The sequence below is a fragment of the Epinephelus moara genome, chromosome 20, assembly GCF_006386435.1.
Source record: "Epinephelus moara isolate mb chromosome 20, YSFRI_EMoa_1.0, whole genome shotgun sequence".
Taxonomy (NCBI): domain Eukaryota; kingdom Metazoa; phylum Chordata; class Actinopteri; order Perciformes; family Serranidae; genus Epinephelus; species Epinephelus moara.
Genome location: NC_065525.1, coordinates 8,756,814 through 8,780,651, shown reverse-complemented (window position 1 = coordinate 8,780,651; position 23,838 = coordinate 8,756,814). Strand labels below are relative to the sequence as shown.

General features: G+C 41.3%; 1 protein-coding gene across 2 annotated transcripts in view; it reads left to right on the top strand.

Annotated features, from left to right (window-relative positions):
• The window catches only part of wwp2 (WW domain containing E3 ubiquitin protein ligase 2), a 71,848-nt gene extending 50,937 nt beyond the window's left edge, over positions 1–20,911 (top strand). Inside the window, exons 12-24 of one of the 2 annotated variants that reach the window (XM_050072568.1) lie at positions 230–311; positions 1,753–1,881; positions 3,381–3,459; positions 3,896–3,967; positions 5,076–5,164; positions 9,232–9,391; positions 13,502–13,635; positions 14,740–14,880; positions 15,016–15,136; positions 16,781–16,885; positions 17,032–17,128; positions 17,783–17,855; positions 20,074–20,911. In XM_050072568.1, the coding sequence (XP_049928525.1) occupies positions 230–311; positions 1,753–1,881; positions 3,381–3,459; positions 3,896–3,967; positions 5,076–5,164; positions 9,232–9,391; positions 13,502–13,635; positions 14,740–14,880; positions 15,016–15,136; positions 16,781–16,885; positions 17,032–17,128; positions 17,783–17,855; positions 20,074–20,173 (1,382 nt within the window). In that variant the 3' untranslated portion in view covers positions 20,174–20,911. The remainder of the gene's footprint in view (positions 1–229; positions 312–1,752; positions 1,882–3,380; positions 3,460–3,895; positions 3,968–5,075; positions 5,165–9,231; positions 9,392–13,501; positions 13,636–14,739; positions 14,881–15,015; positions 15,137–16,780; positions 16,886–17,031; positions 17,129–17,782; positions 17,856–20,073) is intronic. The other variant, XM_050072569.1, reaches the window with a different exon arrangement.
• Positions 20,912–23,838: the final 2,927 nt, after the last annotated feature.

The window sequence follows — 23,838 nt, the reverse complement described above, 5'->3', positions numbered from 1 at the left end:
TATCACATAGACTTGCTGGTTTTCTATCACGGTGGTGAGATTTTTTTTTTCCTGTCCATGCTGAAAGAGGGAGTGAGCCCAGTTGTTGCTGTCAGAGACTCTCAGGTGATCCCTCTGATCTCCATCGATTTATTGTGGAATTTATTCGCTTTTAAACATCACAAACCCTAGAGAAGTGATTTTTTTTTTTTTTTCTCAGCGTGCTGTTGTGTTGTGTTTGTGTCCACAGAGAAGCGTCAGGACAATGGCAGAATTTACTTTGTCAACCACAACACACGGACAACACAATGGGACGATCCTCGGACCCAAGGGTGAGACTATGAACTGGAACTAGTACTAATACCTGTGTGTGTTAGTGTGTGTGCATGTGTTTGCCTGCTCGTTAGATGGAATGTCGCTTTGGGTGTTTGCTCGTACTGAAGACGATTTAATCATCACACACAGTTTAGTGTGACGACAGAGGGAGTGATCTACATTACAATGTGTACATGTTTCCCACTGATCAGGGTGACTCCTGGAATATTCTGGAATTTAGAGACTATAGAAATTTGCCAAATTTGCAGGAACATAGCAGAACGGTTCAGTGCTGAAAAACAGCATCAGTAAAAGAAATCAGGAAACTGTGGAAACCTTTTGGGCTCTAGGCTGATATCCTTCGATCTCTCTGCTGTTTATTTGATCATTTTTCTGGCATCACTCTATTTCTTTGACATTTTAAACACTTCCTGAGCTGAATTGTTTTCCTCTCACATCACTCATTCTAATTGAACCTCTAACTCTTGGTTGGATGAAGTAAATTTCACACATTACAGATTTGAATTTTCAGTCCTTTTCTGTGGTCAGGCTCTTAGAGGTGCAGAGCATCTTCTGCTGTATATGACATCATAAGGGCGAGCTGGAGATGTGGTCACTTGCCTCGGTTTGTGCCTCTCATCTGTTAACGTTACATTCAGGTCACAGAGCTAAGTATAGCAGCCTTTGACTAACCCAGAAACTTGTCATACAACACTTACTGCTGTTCTGAAGGTATTTCCACAATCCCCCAAAACTCTGCTAGCCATCTGAACAGGGGAAAAAAAGATTTTTAAGCAGTTTCCAAAAAAGATGGTAGCCTAAAAAATGGTTCTTGCATATATTCCACTGCATTGAAAAAACACCTTTGTTTCCCTGTGACATAGATAGAAAACCCAATTTGAGTCACAACTTGTGAAGCGGGTTAAAAATCTTTTAAATGCTTAGCAGACTGAATATTTTTTAATCAAGATGATGTGGAAGAGTTTTTGAGGACTTTGGAAATACCGTCGGAACAGCAGTAAGTGATTCAGAAATCGCTGGGCATTTCTTGTTCTGACAAACTGATGGTTAGCTCCGTGATTCAGATGTAATACATGAGAAGCACAAACTGCGGCGAGAGTGGAACAAGGAATTCTTGGCCACACTAAAAATATTGCTCCGAGTCACTAGTCTTTATAATAAGATAACTTTTTTTACGGGCCTCTGCTGCTGTGGGCCCCACTGATGCAGGCTCTCTAGACTTTATTCTGGTTGGAAGCAGTCTAAATGCCTTTGGGATCCTCAGAGGAGATAAACTCCACCTGAGCACAGCTGTGAATTTTTGTACCAGCGCAGGGTTTTTGTTTCAGCGTCTAGGGCTTTAGATCCACAGGTTGGCGGGGAGGTGTGTTAGTTTCATCCCCAGGACGGGGCCCCCTTCGGCTGGGACCGTGCTCACTGCCCCTCTCCCTGTTGCAGGATGATCAAGGAGCACCCCCTGCCCCCGGGCTGGGAGATGAAGTACACCGCCGAGGGAGTCCGATATTTTGTGGACCACAACTCGCGCACCACCACCTTTAAAGACCCCCGACCTGGGTTTGAGTCAGGGTAAATATTCTCTTAGCCCTTCCTCCCAAATCTGCTTTTTTTTTTTTTTTTTTTTTTAATTCAAAGTATAACACAGGCTGAGGCAAAGACATTCTGAGGAAATGATCCCTGTCACGAAGAAAAACCTGATGAAGTGAACTAAATCAGCTTTTTTATCAATTTGATTAATTATTGCACAATGATTTTGCCTTGGTCTGACATAACTACATTGCAAATATCAATTTAAACAATCCCCTCGTTTTGTGAGAAGCTTAAAAATCATGAAAAAGGTCAAAGCTGTATCTAAACTACATCATCTTTTTTTATTTTTTGTCTGCATCTGTATTGAGCCCATGTTTTATCCATCGCCTCGCCTTTCATTTCTATTTTTAAATACCTGTTTGGGCCAGATTGAATTAATTTAAGCCTCACAGATATTTTAACAAGAAGTGATATTTTATCACAGCAACATGTTCATGCTAGCACACACACACACACACGCACACACCTCTTCCCCTCAGCCTGTGGATGTTTGCCTTGCCTTGAAGCAGTCTCAAATCTCACCGCAAAAGTCAGGAGAATGTGCAGATGTGCGACAACAGATCCACTGCAGACTGCACTGGCATGTGTGTGGGTGTGTGCGCACTCTGGTGTTTGTGCTTTTCTGTGTTCATGTTCAACATATAAGTGTGTATTTGCTTATGGCCTGCTTGTGCGTGTGTGTGTGTGTGTGTGTGTGTGTGTGTATGCGTGTGCATCTGCAAACTGCTTTTCATGCTGATATTTGAGCGTATTTTTAGGCCGCTGGTTATGGAGGGCTTTTGAAAGAGTCTTTACTGTTTTTACACTGGATCCTGCAGGAGTGTGTGTGTGTGTGTGTGTGTGTGTGTGTGTGTGTGTGTGTGTGTGTGTGTGTGTGTCCGTGGCCAGCGCTCTGCCGCTGCGGTCTCCATTTCCTAACCCAAACCGAGATGTGCCCGGCAGCTCAGCGAGCACAAACCCGACGCATTAGAGGCCTCCTTCTTCTTCTCCTCTCCCCCCCATTTCACTTTCTCTCCTCCCTTCCTCCCATTATCTTCCTAACTCACTCTCTCTTTCTTTCTGTCTGTGTCTCGGCCTCTCCAGTGCTGACAAGGCACATATCCAGCGTGTGTGTGCAGTGGGTTGGTGGAGCTTATACTAACACAGCTGCAGGACCAGACTCACCTCTGCCTTTGAGACCCAGACGCACCGAGCCGTTATTTAGAACAGAATGGCTGCTGGTGTGAATTTAATATTTATTTTGAGTCTCTGGCCTACAACCTAGAACATGAGGGCTTCTTAAAGGAGACCATCATGTGTCTGTTGATCAACCGTCCACTGAAGAGCCAAAAACTTTCGACACCAAGGCCGTCTCATTTTGTCTCGTTTTGGATTATCTATGCTGGAATTATTTAATCAGGATCCTCTGTGGATTAAATAGTTTCACATTGATCAAGTTCCTCTCTTCCCTCTCTCTTTGTGTGTGTGTTTGTGCGCAGGTCACGGCAGGGCGGTTCACCTGGTGCTTACGACCGCAGCTTCAGGTGGAAGTACCACCAGTTCCGTTTCCTGTGTCATGTAAGTGTTAACTGGAGGCTGAAGCCACGACAAAACTCTCCCTGTCCGCACATCTCACCTTGATGTGTGTGTGACTGTTTAGCTTAAGGCTGTATATACAGTAGGTTAATATTTTCATAGTAATAATGAACTGCATTATATTCATCACCAGTGGTTGACTAAACTGAAAGGACCAGATACTGCTGGCTAAATGCCAGGATCAGCACTGAATATATCACTGTAACACAAGTACTACTAAAGGATCACACTGGATAAGGGTTAAAGATAGAGATGAGAGTCCAGAGATTTGTGGTAATCAGCAGCTGTCAGTGTCTTTAAAGGCTTTGCAGAAGGTCATACTGACTCAAACCTGTTAAAACAATTTATTTTTCAAAATGCAGTTGTTTTTTAGCTCTTCAGTTGATTGATTTATTTTTCATTTTGTCTCTCTGCCCAGTCCAATGCCTTGCCCAGCCACGTAAAGATCTCGGTGTCCAGACAGACGCTGTTTGAGGATTCATTTCAGCAGGTCAGAGACCAACCAGACGCACATCTGTTCTGCACTTGAAGATAATGACATCATTTTGGGTTTAGTTCGCCAAAAACTTAAAATTTCACCAGATGACCAAAAAATGTTACCAGAAACAAAGAGTACAGGCAGTCACAGGACAAAACAAATAAAGGGTTAAGCCTGAAAAAAAGCTTATGTAGTTAATGATGAATGAAGTCCTGATTATTGATGATCATGACATGAGATTAAAAGATATGACCATACACATACAATATTGTATAACATATATATGTTACAGTCTGTGGTTAGACAAAAGTATAATTGACTAAAATTAAATAATAAGTGACCTTTTTTTTTTTTTTTTTACCTGAATGCAATTTTAAATTCTCCCAGTCTGTTTTGACTGAAGTCTGTGTAAACCAGGCTCAGATGGGTCCACACATTCATTAGAAAAATAAATATGGATACATCTCGTAAGCATCTGACACATTTAAGGTCAACATGGAGTCGGGATACTCAACTTGCTTTGCCCAGGGGCCACTTTTGGAAAATGACCGGAGGCCAGGAGCCAGTTAATAAACAAACATTAATAATAGTTATCAGATAAAATGAATAAACAAGGCAAATCCAGTCACAGCAGCCGTGCACAGGTATGGTGTATGCAGGGGTGTCGCTAGGATTTGAGGACTTTCGGGGTTTAGGTCAGACATCAGTGGGGGGGCCTTTGGGGGATTCTGGCACTTTTTTTATTTATTTTTTTTATTTAGATAAATAAACAAAAATAACAAAACAAGAAACTTTCTATGCATTCTGGCAACGTCTTTACATTCAAAGTAAAACAGGAAAATAAGTTATTTTTATTATGAATTACAGAATAGTCGGTTGGCCAACCTGGCACCCTACTGCGGGCCAGATTTGGCCCATGGGTTCTAAGTGCAGTATCACTGACATGACAATGAAAAAATGACTACATCATTGCTCACGTTGGCTGTTGGGAAATTAAAGGTGAAAATAAATGTCTGATCCACTTTGTACTTGGCTCTGGTTTTCTATAAATCTCAAATATTGCCTGTTAAAAAGTAATTTATATATTTATTAATAGTATATTAATATGTTTTGTGATCAGATCATGAATGTGAAGCCATACGACCTACGCCGCAGACTCTACATCATTATGAGAGGAGAGGAGGGGCTGGACTACGGAGGCATTGCCAGGTGAGAGCAACAACACAACAAACACACCCTTCTTCTTCTCCTGATGTTCTGTCATTTTGTGTGTGGTGCTACAGGGTTTTTTGTTATTTATCCCTCCGATTTTTTTTGATAATTTGTTTTTAAATGTTGGTGACAGTGATGGTGTGTTTTTCCTTTTTGTGCCTCTCCTTGAGCTTTGCACCAGCTTCCTCCTCCACTGGAATCAGCTTTTATGTTGGTGCTAACAGCAGCTTCAGGCAGGATTGAAACTATTTTTAAAAGACCATAAGGAGGCAGAGGGCATTATGGGGGTTTTGACTCAAGGTTGCTGCCTTTCTCTTCGCTGTAAAAACTTGTTTTTATGCAACTTATTTTGTTCTCTGAGGGTAGATTGGTGTGTCAGAGTTGCGTGCGTGTGACGATGAAGTTCTCACAGGTTGCCAGCAATCGCACAACACCTCCTACCCTCTTGCAACATTTCTGTCCTCCTTCCCTTACCCCACCGCTCCATCCACCCATCACATGTATCCATCCTGCCCCCTGCGTCCGCTTTGTTCCGGGTCTTCCTCTCTGTATATGTTGTTATTTTTCTGTTGGCGGTGTTCTCATTTTTTTCTGTTTGGTTTTGCATTGTGTCTCTGTCTCCGGTGTCACGTCAGTGGTTTTACCCTATGGTAGGTGACATCATGCTGTTCTACCACAGGGTAGAACCACGGACGGGATGTTGTGAGGTGTCTGCGTCCGTCCGTCCGTCCGTCAGTCCATATCCTCCCCCCTCCCATAAACCCCAAGGGGGAGGGCAGGGGCCTTGGGAGCGCTAGGTGCTGGTGCTACAGCTGGTGGTGGTGCTGCTGCTAGTGGGGCCCTCATTCTCTCTAACATGCATCCTTCCACAGTCTGTATGTGTCTATTTTATCCTGCCCTGTTGTATTTATCCTTCATGTTACATGTTTTGTCTCCATGTAATTTTATGTGTTAAATTTGGATTGTAGGATGAGTGAAAAGTTGGTGATGTATTTTATATTCTAATTTATACAACTATCCAGAGTAGGCTGATAAAATTCCTATATTTGACAGCTGGTTTACACTCAAGATGGCACACTAGATGAAGAGAAGATAGTCTCATTAAGTTGAAATTCTACATTTTGCTTCTTTTTCAAAGAAGCAGAAGATCATTACCTCTCTCATGTCTGTCTCTGTCCAAAGGTAGCAAAATCCGCCCACCAGGATCCCTAAAGCTCACTCATTAACACATAATATCTGGTTCGTTTAATCTGAACAAAAATTTAAGTGTAAAAACAAAAATGTATGAGTTACACAGAGTTAGACACAGCATCAATCTGAAATCACCCGTTTACATTTTATTAAGGCTTAAAGTTGCACATAATTAAGGGCGTGGTCATTTTGAGTGACAGGCTGTCTGTGAGGCGTCACCACAGTCTGTGAGTCAGATCCACCCCTCGCTGTTTCACAGCTCCACCCTCTTGTCCAAATGTGGTCATTTCGGACTCCAAAAATCCAAGATGGTGATGGCCAAAAAATCTTGAAACCGTCATGATGACGTCACAGTGGCTACATTAATTATTTTATCCGGTCTATGATGGCAGCACTGGGGAAAAAATCTTAAGTGGTGTTTAAACAATGAGGGGAATTCAGAAAATAAACTCCAAGCTCACTGGAGTTTCACTTAAAGTTAGACCTTCCTCAGACTAAAAGACTCAGTATAGTACTGTTATGTAATAAAACAGAGAGGCAGCAACTCCTCCCCCAAATCTTGTAGTCTTTCTTATAAATGATGCTCCTTTCATGCATCCTAAAATCACATGTCAAATCAACCTGGGACTAATTCAAGGATAACTGGATAATTCTTCAGCTCAGACCTCAGTGCTGGGGTGAGACCTGACACCACAGTGATTATAAAAACCTGGTAAAAAACCTGGAAATATCGACAAGAATGAGGCCTGTTGGTCAGTCGACTTCAATTCTCAGCTACACGTAGGCTATAATTCAAACATACAATGTGTGATTCCTGTGAAGAGGTTAAATTACTGTGTTGTTGTGTTGTATTGTGAGTTTTGTTACTGTGTTTTTTTATTATTATCTATAAACTGTGCTTGTTGATAATGTTCTGTTTTTGGATTAAATGTATTGTTGTAACTGTTTTTGTCTTTCCTCCATCATGTGCTTGTCACTTATTTTTATCTGTCCTTGTTCCTGAGCTCAAAGTGTGTTTTATCACGTCCTCCTCTGAATCAGTTTTTTAATGAAAATTAATACACTGAACAAAAATATAAACGCAACACTTTTGTTTTTGTTCCCATTTTTCATGAGCTGAACTCAAAGATCTAAAACATTTTCTATATACACAAAAGACCATTTCTCACAAATATTGTTCACAAATCTGTCTAAATCTGTGTTAGTGAGCACTTCTCCTTTGCCGAGATAATCCATCCCACCTCACAGGTGTGGCATATCAAGATGCTGATTAGACAGCATGATTATTGCACAGGTGTGCCTTAGGCTGGCCACAATAAAAGGCCACTCTAAAATGTTCAGTTTTATCACACAGCACAATGCCACAGATGTCGCAAGTTTTGAGGGAGCGTGCAATTGGCATGCTGACTGCAGGAATGTCCACCAGAGCTGTTGCCCGTGAATTGAATGTTCATTTCTCTACCATAAGCCGTCTCCAAAGGCGTTTCAGACAATTTGGCAGTACATCCAACCGGCCTCACAACCGCAGACCACGTGTAACCACACCAGCCCAGGACCTCCACATCCAGCATGTTCACCTCCAAGATCGTCTGAGACCAGCCACCCGGACAGCTGCTGCAACAATCGGTTTGCATAACCAAAGAATTTCTGCACAAACTGTCAGAAACCGTCTCAGGGAAGCTCATCTGCATGCTCGTCGTCCTCATCGGGGTCTCGACCTGACTGCAGTTCGTCGTCGTAACCGACTTGAGTGGGCAAATGCTCACATTCGATGGCGTCTGGCACGTTGGAGAGGTGTTCTCTTCACGGATGAATCCCGGTTTTCACTGTTCAGGGCAGATGGCAGACAGCGTGTGTGGCGTCGTGTGGGTGAGCGGTTTGCTGATGTCAACGTTGTGGATCGAGTGGCCCATGGTGGCGGTGGGGTTATGGTATGGGCAGGCGTATGTTATGGACAACGAACACAGGTGCATTTTATTGATGGCATTTTGAATGCACAGAGATACCGTGACGAGATCCTGAGGCCCATTGTTGTGCCATTCATCCACGACCATCACCTCATGTTGCAGCATGATAATGCACGGCCCCATGTTGCAAGGATCTGTACACAATTCCTGGAAGCTGAAAACATCCCAGTTCTTGCATGGCCAGCATACTCACCGGACATGTCACCCATTGAGCATGTTTGGGATGCTCTGGATCGGCGTATACGACAGCGTGTTCCAGTTCCTGCCAATATCCAGCAACTTCGCACAGCCATTGAAGAGGAGTGGACCAACATTCCACAGGCCACAATCAACAACCTGATCAACTCTATGCGAAGGAGATGTGTTGCACTGCGTGAGGCAAATGGTGGTCACACCAGATACTGACTGGTTTTCTGACCCCCCCAGACCCCCCCAATAAAGCAAAACTGCACATTTCAGAGTGGCCTTTTATTGTGGCCAGCCTAAGGCACACCTGTGCAATATTCATGCTGTCTAATCAGCATCTTGATATGCCACACCTGTGAGGTGGGATGGATTATCTCAGCAAAGGAGAAGTGCTCACTAACACAGATTTAGACAGATTTGTGAACAATATTTGTGAGAAATGGTCTTTTGTGTATGTAGAAAATGTTTTAGATCTTTGAGTTCAGTTCATGAAAAATGGGAGCAAAAACAAAAGTGTTGCGTTTATGTTTTTGTTCAGTGTAGTTCTGACATGTTAAATTACAGAATCATCCAACATTATGCCCTTACATTTACATTTTTAAAAGGAAAAAGAACAAGTGTGTGCATTTTTAGTAGTGCATCCCTGCTGTCATCTCTCAGGCCTCAAAGTATTGTGTCTTCCTCTCCTGCATTAATGTCTCATGTCCTCTCACTCTGCAGGGAGTGGTTCTTCCTGCTGTCTCACGAGGTGCTGAACCCCATGTACTGTTTGTTTGAATACGCTGGCAAGAACAACTACTGTCTGCAGATCAACCCAGCCTCCTCCATCAACCCCGACCACCTCACATACTTCCGCTTCATTGGACGCTTCATCGCCATGGTGAGCTTCACTTTAGAATAGTTTTAGTAAAATCATACTCGGGATTTGGCAAGCTCTTTAAAATTGAACTACAATTGGCAACACCTGTGTTTTGCTGTTTTTACTTTGACGCTGTTGTGCTTGCTTGCCAGTGTAGTTTTTTTTGTGCTTTTGTAACAGAAAATGCTGCTTCAAACACATTTCTGCTGACATGTATTGTAAAATCTAGCTTTCAACAACATGTTTCATTTTCGCTGGTGGTTATTGCACCTGAGCAGCCTACACAACTCAAAATCCATGTCTTTATTTCAACATTTAGTCAAGTGGACTCCTCCAAAAACATCAATTTGGGAAATGTTACTGCCTGCAGAGGTGCCAACTGTAGCACTTTTTATCAGAGCAGCTGTTTACTGTGCACCTTTCAGCCACTCTCCACCAACGTCCGTGTTAAGAATATGATAGCAGTTTAAATAACACAATACACAATAAAACCAAATATTGAGTTATGATGGAGGAGGATTTAACATATGAGAGAGCTGCCTGAGTCACAGAGCTGTTGTGTGTCTGTCAAAGGGTTTTGTTAAAGGGGACGTAATATGAACCGTTTTAGTCATTTTAATCTGAATGCTCATTCAGTGCAGTTTGACATTTTGACAAGATTTATTGGATCTCAAAAGTTAAATGTGTCTGACCTTTCATTTTGATGCCATTTACATGCACAGCAAAATTTGAAGCATAATGTGATGACAGCACTAATCCAAGTCATGTGGAGCCCATTTAAACAGCATATTCTCATCATGTTTAACTGATTTTGCTCAGTCCAACATATTGTAACATGTAACATATTTTAGTCACACTACAGAATTTTCTTTCATGTATTATCAGTGTTAACGTTACCACTGTGATGTCATCCATTGTTTTGTGGACTCCCATTCTGAAGCCTCAAGTTTGGCATTTTGGCCGTCACCATCTTGTTTTTTTTGGAGCCACAAGTGACCATATTTGGATGACAGGGTGGTGATGACCCTAACACTAGCTGCTAGCTTGGTTAGCATAGTCCATTTACAGCTATGGTTAACTTTTATAATACTAATGCTAATGTTAATGCTAATTTTTGCTAGCAAAAGCAGGCTTGGAAGCATTATAAAAAAACATTTACTTACCAGAAAAACCTAATATCCCATTCCTTGTAGCGTCTTTTAGTTCAAACAAATGCTGAACAGGACTTTTTTAGTAGACCAAAATGTTACAAATAATTTTCATGAACTGAAACACTGAACACACTGAAATAGCGACAGCTATGTCCACACCATTAGTTGGGGGTTACACCATGGTTATCTTACATGATCAACATTGACCAACCTTGGTAGCAACTTTCTAATAGATGGCACTCAAATGTCATGAATTGTCATGAATGTTGAAGTTGGCTTTAGAGACCAAAACTGTTTTCTTTTTTTGTTCCAGGCTGTAACAGCTGTAACACGTTTATTTCTGCTGTAAAGTTGGGCATTTTAACATGGAAGTCTGTGGGGATTGACTCTGTTTTTGAGCCAGCCTCTAGTGGCCATTCAGTGAAGTGCAGTATTTGGCTCCTCTACATTGGCTTCATTTTTTAGATCCAGAGGTTTCCGCTTGGTTTAAACCAACATTGTCTATCAGAGACTTGTCTGCATTTTGTGACACACTACCTGCAGTGCTTCATCATTCATATTGGACTGTGTAACTGGTGAGACTCTTCAGACACTGCAGCTTACAGGATGCTACAGCTGCAACTAACAGTTATTCCCATGGTTGACGTGTCAACTAATTGTTTTCTCAATCAGTTGTTTGATTTTTAAAATGTCAGAAAGTACTGAAAGAGTCCCATCACAAATTTAACTGTTGTTAAACTCTGTTCAACTCTTGTTCTGTCAGAGTCCAAACCGCAAGATATTAACTTTGCGTCATTAAAACAGAGCAACAGCCAAATCTCACATAGGAAAAGCTGAAACTACAAATTACTTGACATAAAATGACTAAAGCAGTTGATTGAATATCAAAATAGTTACTAGATAATTGAAGGAGCTGCACGAAATCAGATAAATGTCCTCAAGTGATGTCACTTGAGTCAGCGTCAGTTAGTTCTGATGAATACAAGGTAGAAAATGAAAAAAGAATTGGAGGAAGAAGTGAGACCTCTGTAGCTCCTCATCTCTGCTGCAGGCAAACAGCAGTGCTACGCCAGCCTCTTATAGCCAAACACAACCGACTTGCTGACTGATCTGTCAGCAGTTAAGTTGTACTGTGGATTGTGCATCGTGGGTTTCTTTGACAAGAACAACGCATGGAATAAAATAGTTGGTGTCTGTGGTTCTAATACATCGATTTTGATCCTTTTTCCTAAACTGCCTATTGTGAGTCCGACAGTGTGATGGCAGTGCTATGTTAAATCTGTACTGACAAAACCATGAAACCAGTCATTTCAGGTTTGAGGTTGAATTCTGCACAGAAACTCTGACAATGTGCAGGAGGCATATTCACACTCCATTTAGTGGAAACAGAAATGTGATTAGAGATTCATGTTGTTATTATTTTTATGTGCATGTAAACAAGTTGTAGGACAGCTGGATCCAGAGATTTTTTTCCTTTTAACGATCATCACAGACAGAAACATTTTGTCCACATGTGTGCTTTTTTTTTGGACATTTTGCCTTTATTTGACAGTAGAGATACAAAAAGGGGTGCAACATGTAACAGAGGTCCCTGGCTGAAATTATTCCCTATATGATTTCATGTGACAATTACAACTGACTAATTTTTTTGTTATGAGGATGCACACAGTTGAATATTTTTTAACATTCAGTATCTTCAGTCTATATAAATGATCTACAGTATGTACTATAATGTCTTTCTCTCTCTGGGATCAACTCCAAAAAGCTGTAGGTCCCAAAACCGACACCCCCACCCCTCCTTCCGTCTGCCACCCCACCCCTCACCCACACCATGACCTCACTGCCGCACCCAGCCCATACCCGCCAGCAGCTGCCTATATTTAGTCCTAAAATGCGCTTTTCTAACTTCCCTTATAAAGATGCTTGTCTCTACCAAGTCTCAACTACCAAACCCTTGTACTGCCTCATTTTCTTTCTCTCTTCTTTACCTTTTTTACTTTCCGTCTTTACTCCTCACTTTCCACTGACACTCTCCTCTGTCTATAAATCTTCCTGTCTAACTGTGTGTGTGTCGCTGGCTGTGAGACAGACACATGGTCAGTCAGGATACAGTAGGACAGAGCAGACTGACTGAGTCAGTCAGTGGGCGTCTGTGTTGTTCTTGGCTCATCATAGCCCTGAGCCCTCTGTGGTTTTTTAACATTAAACAGCTCCATCTGGCTGAGTCTGCTCACTCTCTGTGAACACACAACAAAAGCAAAGATTATGACTCGGTTTGAAGCAGTTTGAATGTATTTGTGTTAAGTGCACACGAGGATTTCAGTTAGCTTAGTTTTTTGTTTCTGAATCTTAATTTAAGTGACTCCTCGTAGCTCACACCATGAAAATAAGGATAAAAGGTACAGAATGTGTCACCAGAATAATGTTAGTCAAATGTTCATATGGCAGCAGCTACAATGTCAGTCCCCTCTGGACCAATCAGAAACAAATATATGCGTCACTCTCTGCAGCTGTGGTTATAGAAACATGCACAAATTGAGCCTTTGTGTGGTTTTGTCATATATATATAAGCAGGTGTGGAGTGTTCAATGCTAAATGATTTCAGCAGATGAAGTGGGCAGGATTAAATCAGGCTGTCGTGATTCCAGAATAAAAGCCCCATTCATGTTTCCTGTAAAAGTGACTGGCTGTTAAAACATTTCTAACACCTGAATGGGCACGGAACAATCCCCAGTGAATCATGACTGCAAACACTGAGCAACTGAGATAAAAATATTTATAATTTGTCAAGGACAAATTTGAACCACATGTCACCAATAGCCATACAATAACAGTATAATATCACAGCAGTCACAGCAGTGGAAAAATACTCCCCCCACTTCTCTACTTCAAAGATTAAAGCTGCCAGATCATAACGTTTTGTGTATCTTTTTGGGTTTGAGCAGTGAGTTGTTTCTAATGTAACAAATCCTCCTCGCAGGCTTTGTATCATGGAAAGTTCATTGACACCGGCTTCACGCTGCCGTTCTACAAGCGAATGCTGGACAAGAAACCCACGCTGAAAGACCTGGAGTCCATAGACCCTGAGTTTTATAACTCCATCATGTGGGTCAAGTAAGTAATGCAGGGTGGGTTACCTGTTTGTGTGTTGTTATTATTTTATGCTCACAAGGGTAGAAAGTGGAGGGAAATTATTAGTAATAGCATTTTTCCAGGCCTTTCCTTCTCCTTCTTTTTTATAACTTTTTATTTGTTTTGTAATTGAAAGAAAGAACTGAACAAGAACAACCCAGGTGTGAAATCAGTCATGTTGAAAACAGAAGAAGAAAAAAACTTTTTATTAATCACCACATAAAATCGAAACGTTGTTTAAATTTAGGTCTCTCCAAAATATGTTTTCTAAGGATTACTAACCATGGAAAACATAAGAGGTTGAGTTTTAAATGATAGCCTGATTTTCTCCAGGGTTCCTGCAGCTTAATTATTAATGCCACTGCGAATGAAATTTAAGAACTGTGAAATACCTGGCATTGTCTGACGAGTTTTCCTGGCGGTTTTGGGTTTCTCACTCTGCATGTTGGATTCCACAGCCTTGAATCCCATTGTGCCGAGTTTAAAAAACGTATTACATTAAGTAAACTGAGCCTTGCGTGCTTTGCCATGTACCGGCTTCAGCCTTGCCATGAAATCTTGGTTAAATAGCCAATTTACGCTGAATTTGCACCTCCCTATGTCATCCAAGGCAAAGTGACAGCTAGCTAATAGACAGTGGATCCTCTGCTCATCTGAGCATCCCAACCGGAAACAAAATGCAGCCGTTGTTGGGACCACCATCCTGATCTTGGTGACGGCAATGTGAGAGGCATTCAATAAATTGTTTAAGAAAAATAGGGGTTACAAATTGTTTTGAGATTATCCAATGCAACGTCACAAAAAAAAACAACCTGATTCATAAAATCCTACATCCCATGTCTGAGCATTTTAAGACTACTTTAAGACATTTTGATACTAATTAAGGCCTTTTTTTAGCTTAATGAATTCAGTGCCTTTTAAGACTTTTTAAGGATCCACAGGAACACTGTTCTCAGTCCCAGAGGATTTAACATACTCTATCCCTAAAGGCAGGTGGTTTTCAATTTAAAAGAATCATCCTTCTTGCAAAAAATGTAGCTGTAGCAAAGGGTTAAATTTAGGTTGTTTTTGTGTGTGTTTGTCCAGAGAGAACAACCTGGAGGAGTGTGGCGTAGAGTTGTATTTTGCACAGGACATGGAGATCCTCGGGAAGGTTTCCACTCACCAGCTGAAAGACGACGGAGAGAACGAGCTGGTCACAGAGGAAAACAAGGAAGAGTACATCAGGTACGTTAACATCAGCAGTAATAGATACCACAGCTCCAGAGACAAAAATCCAAACTTCATCAATAAAAAGTCCAAGTGATGTCCGCGCTGGAGACGCAACCATAAAAACCAACCGACCGCTCTTCCTTCCTTCAGCCTGCTGACAGACTGGAGATTCACTCGTGGAGTGGAGGAGCAGACCAAAGCCTTCCTGGACGGCTTCAACGAAGTGGTCCCTCTGGAGTGGCTTCGCTACTTTGACGAGAAGGAGCTGGAGGTGAGGAGGAGCGGGAGGGCTGTAGGGAGAGGTAGCAGGTTCATCAGTATTCAAAAGTAATAAAACAACATCCTTTAAAAGTCAGAAGAAGTGTAATGAACATAAGCCTTCAACTTATTAGTAGCAAAGTTTTTGACAATTTTTTTTCACCAAAGTTTCCGTCATATTTCATACAAAGCAGTGATAGGTCATAGACTGTATATTGTCAGAAATGCTTGTTGTGTTCAGTGAGAAAGAAGCCATTTTGTTAGTTTTGTTTCCAAATTTTAAAGGTTAAATTGGTCTTTAACATAAATGAAAAATAAAGCACCTATTGTGGTGTGGTGGTACTTTAAACATCTCTTTGTGTATGGGAGAAATGATAGCAGTATCCCTTAATTTATATTTATATTTTATATGATACAAAAAGCCGCAGTACAACCTATGTTAGGAAAAAAGATTTGAAAGATGAGCTTTAACTCTTAAAAAGTCTTAGTCGAGGGTGCTTGAACTACGTGCAGCATCATACACTGATCAGCCACAACATTTAAACCACTGTCAGGCAAAGTGAATAACACTGATCGTCTCATTACAATGTTATGTTGTGCTGGGAAACCTTAGAACCTGGCATTCATGTGGATGTCACTGGACACACACCAACCACCCAAACACTGTTACAGACCATTTAAATCCCCTCATGGCAAAGGCACTGTCTAATGGCAGTGCCCCCCCAGCAGGACGGTGCGCCATGCCACACCACACCACAAAAACTGCTCAGGAATGAACCCCAGGAATGTGACAAAGAGCTCAAGGCATCAATCTGGCTTCCAAATTCCCCACATCCCAATCTGATTGAGCAGCCGTGGGACGTGCCAATACCCCAGACGTCCTGTGTCCATGCCTCGACGGGTCACAGCCAAGTCTGACCCACAGTGGGGCCTGTGGTGTCTGGCACCAGGGCCTTGGCAGTGCATCCTTTGAGTCCTGTGGGTTGCGAGGTGGGGTACTGGCACTTCCCACGGATGCTGGATCAGATTAGGATCTGGGAAATTAGGAAGGCAAGTTGACGCCTTGAGTTCTTTGTCACGTTGCTCGGGCCATTTGTGGGCAGTTTTTGCAGTGTGGCATGGTGCATTGTCCTGCTGGGGGGTCACTGCCATGGGAGAGTGCTGTTGCCATGAGGGGGTTTACTTGGTCTGTAACAGTATTGAACATTGTATTGGAACGAGAGTCAGTTGTTTTAATGTTGTGGCTGACTGGTGTATATTTATAAAACACTGAGGAGGTGAGAAAGAGTGATAGCAAGAAGGATGTTAACACTAATTTTCTACTGCGTGTACTGAGAATCCTTTTCTTGTTTTTTGTTAGTGGTGCTGGTTTAGTTTATGAATAGCTCCTGATCCTGATTGATGCTGCAGTTGAGCTCTGTCCAAGCAGAAAGTCAGTCTAATATACACAGGGAATTAAATTAGCCTGGAGCAGAGATAGGAAATACTGTGACTCACTGTGTTAAGACTGTCCTGTCCTGTGTTGTCCTCTTCCTACTGAGTCAGACAAACACTAAGAATAAAGGACACAACACTGCACACAATTTCCCCTCAGGCATCAATTAAGTATTTCTGATTCTGTTGGAGTGGACTTTAAACATCATTTTCTTTGTTGCAGCTGATGCTGTGTGGGATGCAGGAGATCGACTTGGCCGACTGGCAGAAGAACACCATCTATAGACACTACACCAAGAACAGCAAGCAGATCCACTGGTTCTGGCAGGTGCGGACACACTGTAGTTCAGTTAAACGTTACAGAAGCCTGGATCTAAACACATACATGTCTGCTGTGATAAAGTATATGCATTACAGCGTATTTTGGAGCTGATGTGAGTGTGTCCAGTGAGTAACGGAGTTGTGTTCCTGCAGGTGGTGAAAGAGATGGACAACGAGAAGAGAATCCGTCTGCTTCAGTTTGTAACGGGAACCTGTCGGCTGCCTGTCGGAGGCTTCGCTGAGCTCATAGGTACACAACACTGATTCACACAGTGTCACAACCATGAATGGCTAAGTGTCATTTTCCTTTAGAAAGGGTTGTGACATAAGGATATTTGGTGTAAGCGATGATGTCTATCCACTGTGTATTTGTTGAGATTCCATTTTTCCGGGGATACTATGGAGAAATCGTATACATCATTTTAGGTAGTTTTTCCACAGGATGGCATCGGTCTTTATGGCACACTGGTGAGTGTGAAACCACTCTGCTGCTCTCTCTTTCTTCTCTAACAGAAATGATCAGTGTTGAGCTACTGTGAGTGCAGTTCACCACCTCCGGCAGATTTTTTTACATTAATGGTATCCCAGCCTTTCCTACAGGCTTTTATTGTGGAAGAAGCTACTGGACATTTCATTAACAGCAGCTTTCTGATTCCAGCTTCTTAACTGTGAATATTTTGTGGTTTCTTTCCTCCTCTATGACACTAAACTGAATGTCTTGGGGTTGTGGACGAATCGAGACATTTTAGGACATCATATTGGGTTTTGGGAAACACTGATTTACATTTTTCACGGTTTTCTAACTTTTCTTGGCCAAACAATCAATCAAGAAAATATTTAACCGTGAAAATAATCGTAGTTGCAGCCCTAATATTTGATGAAGATATTCTTTCTTCCCATGCAGGAAGTAACGGTCCCCAGAAGTTCTGCATAGACAAGGTGGGGAAGGAGACTTGGCTTCCAAGAAGCCACACATGGTGAGCTGATGCCTTATCTGTTAACATGGGAAACATGTAGCAAGATAATCTAAGCTCAGAGGTTTACTGACTGAAGACTGCAGTGGGAAGGGAAGATGATGCGATTAAAAGCTCCAAAAAGATAGCAAGTGCATCTTTAAGCTTAGATCATTTTGTACTGGATTACATGCAGCTGCATTGTTTCTGGTGAATCCCTCTTGTATAGGTAGGCCATTTAATGGTCCAATGTGCAGTATTAGCAGGACATACTGGCAGAAATAGAATACAAAATTCATAACTATGTTTTTGTGTTTTTATGTGTATAATCACCTGAAAATAAGAATCATTGTGTTTTCATTACCTTAGAATGAGCCTTTTTTATCGACATACAGAGCAGGTCCTCCTCCATGGAGTCTGCCATGTTGTTTCTACGGAAGCCCAGAACAGACAAACCAAACACTGACTCTAGATAGGGCCATTTGCATTTTTGCACCAACCAAAGTACTTCCTCTACACCCATGGAATATGGGAGAAGTTTCATTTGGTTGCAATCTGTAGCTTCACCACTAGAAGCCACTAAATCCTACACACTGGACCTTCAAACCAGAGCTGGAATGGCGGACTCCGCCACTAAAAATGAAGCTACTACATGGGGAGGTAATTATTGTAAATACAGTGACAGGCCAGTGTTTGAAAAACTGGTTTAATTTAATTAAATCTTGAGGATTATAACTTTAAACCCATGGTGATTAAAGAGGTAAAGATTAAAATGCATTTATTCACTACACTTGTGTGGAGTCTGATCACAGTGAGGGAGTGTTTGGGAGCTCCCTTCGTATCAGGCAGAGATGGGACCAAGTCACACATGTGCAAGTCTCAAGTAAGTCTCAAGTTTTAACCTTCAAGTCTCAAGTAAGTCCCAAGTCATTTTTTCTTGGGCAAGTCAAGTCAAGTCACAGGTTATGTCAAGTCAAGTCAAGTCCTGTAATAGGTCAAGTCAAGTCCAATTCAAGTCCCCTTATTATTGTAATTTTACCTGCAGAATCTGATCTTAATAAAGTGAAAAGACAAGATATAAGTAATTGTCAGTAAACATTGACTTCATCGCTGCAATGTTTACTTTGCAGGGACGACCCCCATGCGTGCGCGCACACACACACACACACTAACCAAGGCAGCGGCCAAAATCACCCATTTAGCTCATTTAACCCTGTGTTGCTCGTTCATAAAACGTACAGCCGGTCTTGTGATGAACCGGTCGGAATGTTCGCTCACGTTTTCTGGGGTTAATGTTAGCAAATAAATTAAAAAACAAGTTCCACCAAACCGACCCACCACCGCACCCCACCCCCGTATCGTATCAAGCTAACGTTAGCTAACTACCGACTAACCAGATAATATTAGCTAATTGACAAGCACTTACTGGGCAGAATGGCTCTTCAAATGACGAACAAAGTTTGAAGTTGTCGCCTGGCTGTCCGAGATGTTTATGCCGCATGTCTTGCACTGTGCTGTTCGTCTTTTGCCGTAATAATGGTAATTCCGAAAGCCGAAGACGATGACTCTCGGTACCCCTCCCGCTGACATGTTGATGCCTATCTGATATAAGAGGGCCTGTTTCTCCAATAAACACGTAAGGTACGTAGAGAGGGCATGACTGATTGACAGGGTAGTGATCCAGTCATGACAACGCCATTCTCAGCCTGCGCTCCTACCGGGTTAATTTTTAAATTTTTTTAAATTAATTTATTCATTTTATATTCTAACTGAAAACATGATGTGAATAACACTCAAGTCATTCAAGTCATCGTGTCTCAAGTCAAGTCAAGTCCCGAGTCTTTAACTTCCAAGTCCGAGTCAAGTCTCAAGTCTTTTATTTTTTGTCAAGTCAAGTCACAAGTCATCAAAACAGCGACTCGAGTCCAAGTCACAATGACTCGAGTCCCCATCTCTGGTATCAGGTCACTTTTTGTGTAGGATTGTGAGACAGCAGAGACGTCCAGAGTTCAGACAGAATCAAAGTGCTCGGTATCAGTCATGAAAAGTGAACCCTGACAGGAACATACCTGCTAATGTCAAACCAATATCCTGAACAACCCAGTATCCCCAACACTGCTGTGCTGTGTCTGAGTCAGGCCTGTTGCCAGACAGACCTGTGGTTATTCCACTCTGTGAATCCACGAAGAGGAATGACTAATAATGACCTGCCTGTCTCCTCCTGTTTGTCTCTTCCTCACAGCTTCAACCGTCTGGACCTGCCGCCCTACAGAAGCCTGGAGCAGCTCCGAGAGAAACTCCTGTTCGCCATCGAGGAGACGGAGGGATTTGGACAGGAGTGATGCAGGAAACGGACGCGAGACGGCTAAAAGAGAACACTTAATTCAATGGAATAGTTTTTTGTTATTAATATATATAATTTTGCATTTGTTAATCACAGGGCTGAGAAATCACCTGTCATCTTTAGCCCCTCACCTGGAGGGGATCATGTTTGTGAACTGAATCATGGCATAAAGGCGGAGCTGGGAGATGGAGACACAAGAACATAGAGGAAAAGTGTGAATGCTTACTTGTGTGTATGTGTGTGGTTGCTCACATTAATGCCATTGTGTATATGCATATAAATGGTGTGTATGTCTACGTGGGTTGGACAGGATGGCACATACAGAGAATTATATTTGACTAGAGTCTCATCCCCACATATACACCTACTCACTGCTTAGAAACGCACCGAACCCAGACAACAGGATAGTTTTAATGTCAGCAGCGACTCACAACAGCACAGCTACCCGCAAAATGCAGTATAACATATCTACCAGAGAGAAATACATTTTTTAACATTTTAAGGTGATGAAAGAGAGAGAGAGAGAGCTGGAAAGTGTGAGAGACATAGAGGCAGCGTGTGAGTGCATGTGTGTGTCCGTATACGAGAGACAGAGAGCTGTTATCATGACCTAGTGCACCTCTGTTACAGAGGCTAGAGAGATGAGATGTGATCTTATTTTTTATTTTTCTGTTACTTGTGAAATTCAGCATTTTTCTTCTGTACATAACTAAAATAAATGAGATTTCAATCTTGAGCTGTACTGATGCTTTCTTTAAAGAGACAGTTTGATATGATATATACAGGGTTTGTATAAAACAGAATAAGGTGTGCCGTCTGAACTCTGATGGAGTTCATCCACCAAAACAGCGAAAGACAAAGCATAGGCAAAAGAATGACCTCACAAAATGTTCATTGTTAATGTCATACTATCATCAGAATCAGAAATACTTTATTGATCCCTGTGGGGACATTGTGGTTCGTTACAGTTGCTCTGATACCAAGTACAGAGAATTATAGAAGTAGAAGTAGGACATTGTGCAATATTCTACAAAGTTAACATTTGTATGTAAAATATAAAATATGTTTAATGTGCTGAGGATGTAAAGTGTGTAAAAAATATGCAACTTATGCCACAATACAATGTATAAAACTAGTATGTAAAGTTAGAAATATAAAATATGTGTATAATGCGACAATGTACAACACAATATATACACACGGAATAAGAATAAAATGTGCAACATGTAAAATATGCATTCAGGAGTAGTAAGAAAAGGAAGGATTTTGCACAGTTGAATCATTGCACAGAATATTGCTGTTTAATTATTGCATCGGTTATTGCACAGTTAAGCCAGGCTCAACAGAATGAATTTGTAGTTGGTGTGAGTGCAATGAGCAGTAATCACAACCCCATTCATTCCCATTACATTTTAAATTTACACCCTCTGCAACCCAACTGTGAAGGGGGATCTGGGTGAAATCCCCAACCCCCTCCCCCCTCAGGATACACAGTTACATTGGATGAATTCTGGTCAACAAAGGATAATTTGTAGAATTTGAATATGATAGATTGAGAGTCTGGTTTGGAGGATTTATATCCTATACCAGAAAATTTTCAGTAATTTCAATAAACATAAGTGTATTTTTAGAAACTTCACTAAACTGACCTTTTAAGAGCATTTTAAAACATCTTAATCGAAGTTAAGGGGTTCTCAAAGTTCTCATAACTCAGTGTCATTTTGAAAGGCAGCTCTGAGACTAAGGTACAGTTGAACTTTGAGTTAAATGCTAATGTAAGCATGCTAAAATTCTCACAATGACAATGTAAACATGATGTGAACAGCACACTGTATTCAAAATCTGTTCAGAGTGAATAGGTTCAGTGTGGAATTGAGACATAGAGTTGTAGAGTAGATTATAGGATAGATTTGGTTTCAGTGAAGCTATCTTTGCATTCATGCTGCATTGTTATTGATCCATAAATAGATTTTTTTTTAGCCCCTGAAAATTTGGTTTGAAAGCGTAAGCATTTCCCTTAACATGGAATATTCACTATTAAACATACATCAAATAAAGTTTGGAGAATGAAAACATTAGGTTTTATTTATTTAGAATTTAAGCAACTATGTATTGTATTTGAGCATCATTTTTGAGAGACTTTCATAGTTGCCACACATTTAACCTGCCTTTGAGCACCACAAGCTGAGTGCTATCGTTCCATTATATTTGAGAGAAGGCAGACATCTCTACGGCTGATATCTCCAACACTCGGCAACTCACACCAAAACAATCTAGCTTAATAAATAGCGCGACAGGTTAGAGGAAAAATATATGTTTTTTATTTTGGAGTGAACTGTTCCTTTAACTGGAATAATCTGAATCTAAAGACCCAGATCTAGCTGAGCATTTGTGTGTCAGATACAGTTGAACTGAACAGAAATGCAGGATGGATGGTTGAAAATGTTAAAACATTCCTTAATAAATAATGTCTACTTAACTTATCATATATGCTGAGTATAAATAGCAGTGGCTCCCAGCCTGGGGGTTTGGCCCCATGCAGGGGGTCCCAGGATTAATCTGAGGGGTCACAAGAAATCTTCTATACAAAATTATCTGGGCTTCTAAAAACGCTTTAATTAAAACAATCCAAGAAAGAAAAGTCACTCTTTGTTTGAGCTGCTCACAACTCATGTCCACACTGTGGCTATAACCTGTGATGAAGGGCCTCAAGTACACACTGATTTATTTTGAGGGTCAGGTCAAAAAAGTTGAGAAGCAATGACACAGTGTGAAATAGAGGAGATTTTGCTCACCTCATGACTACATAATTGCATGAAGTAAAAAAAAACAAGTACTTCTATGTGCTACTGTTGTACATTACTTAAATAACTGACTTGTTTCACAGCCTTTCTTTTGCAGTCGTACATGATCTACATCTTTCTGCCTCATTTACAGACAATTGTTTACAGACAATAGAGTTTTAAATCTTGATCTTAAAAGAATTATAAAGCTGATCTGAGGAATGTTGACGTGTGTTTTCCACTGCCTTTGGAACGACAAGCTAATAATGGGTTCGTAGTCGAATCGGTCACACTGGTAAGCACTGATAGAAGGGGAATGATCGTAACATGGATAAAGCTGTGCCAAAACCAGCAGCTTTTTCCACACATCTGGGCAGGTTTTGTGGTTTGGCCGGCAGGATCGCAGTAATTGAAAATATAGATTTGGATGTGACCATACAAACAAACTTTTCGTGTATCTCCACTGTTAGTCTCCCATTGGCTGTCCAGTTTACAGCTTCAGGCATAACGGTGGAGTCACAGATTACAGTCTCTGAACTTGAATGCATCTGGGAGGTTCAGTGACTTTGAGCAAAGACGACAGATGTGCCTAGTCACTAACTGTGTGAACTGGAATCATTATTCTCTCTTCTTTAAATCTGCCGTAAAAAAGATGGAACAAACTATGGAATATTTAGTGTGTATCACATTTTTGTTATTACTTTAATGCCACAAGGTAATTATTTTCTAACTGTGAGAATGCACACACAGTGAGGTGCAGATAAGCGTCTGAAAGTGTATACCTGTGGCTCCATGAACCAGATGGTGTTCTCCCTCACCAGCAGCTCTCTAATAAGGCAGTCTCCTCCATTGCCATACAGAGTGTAAGCAGAGCACAGGG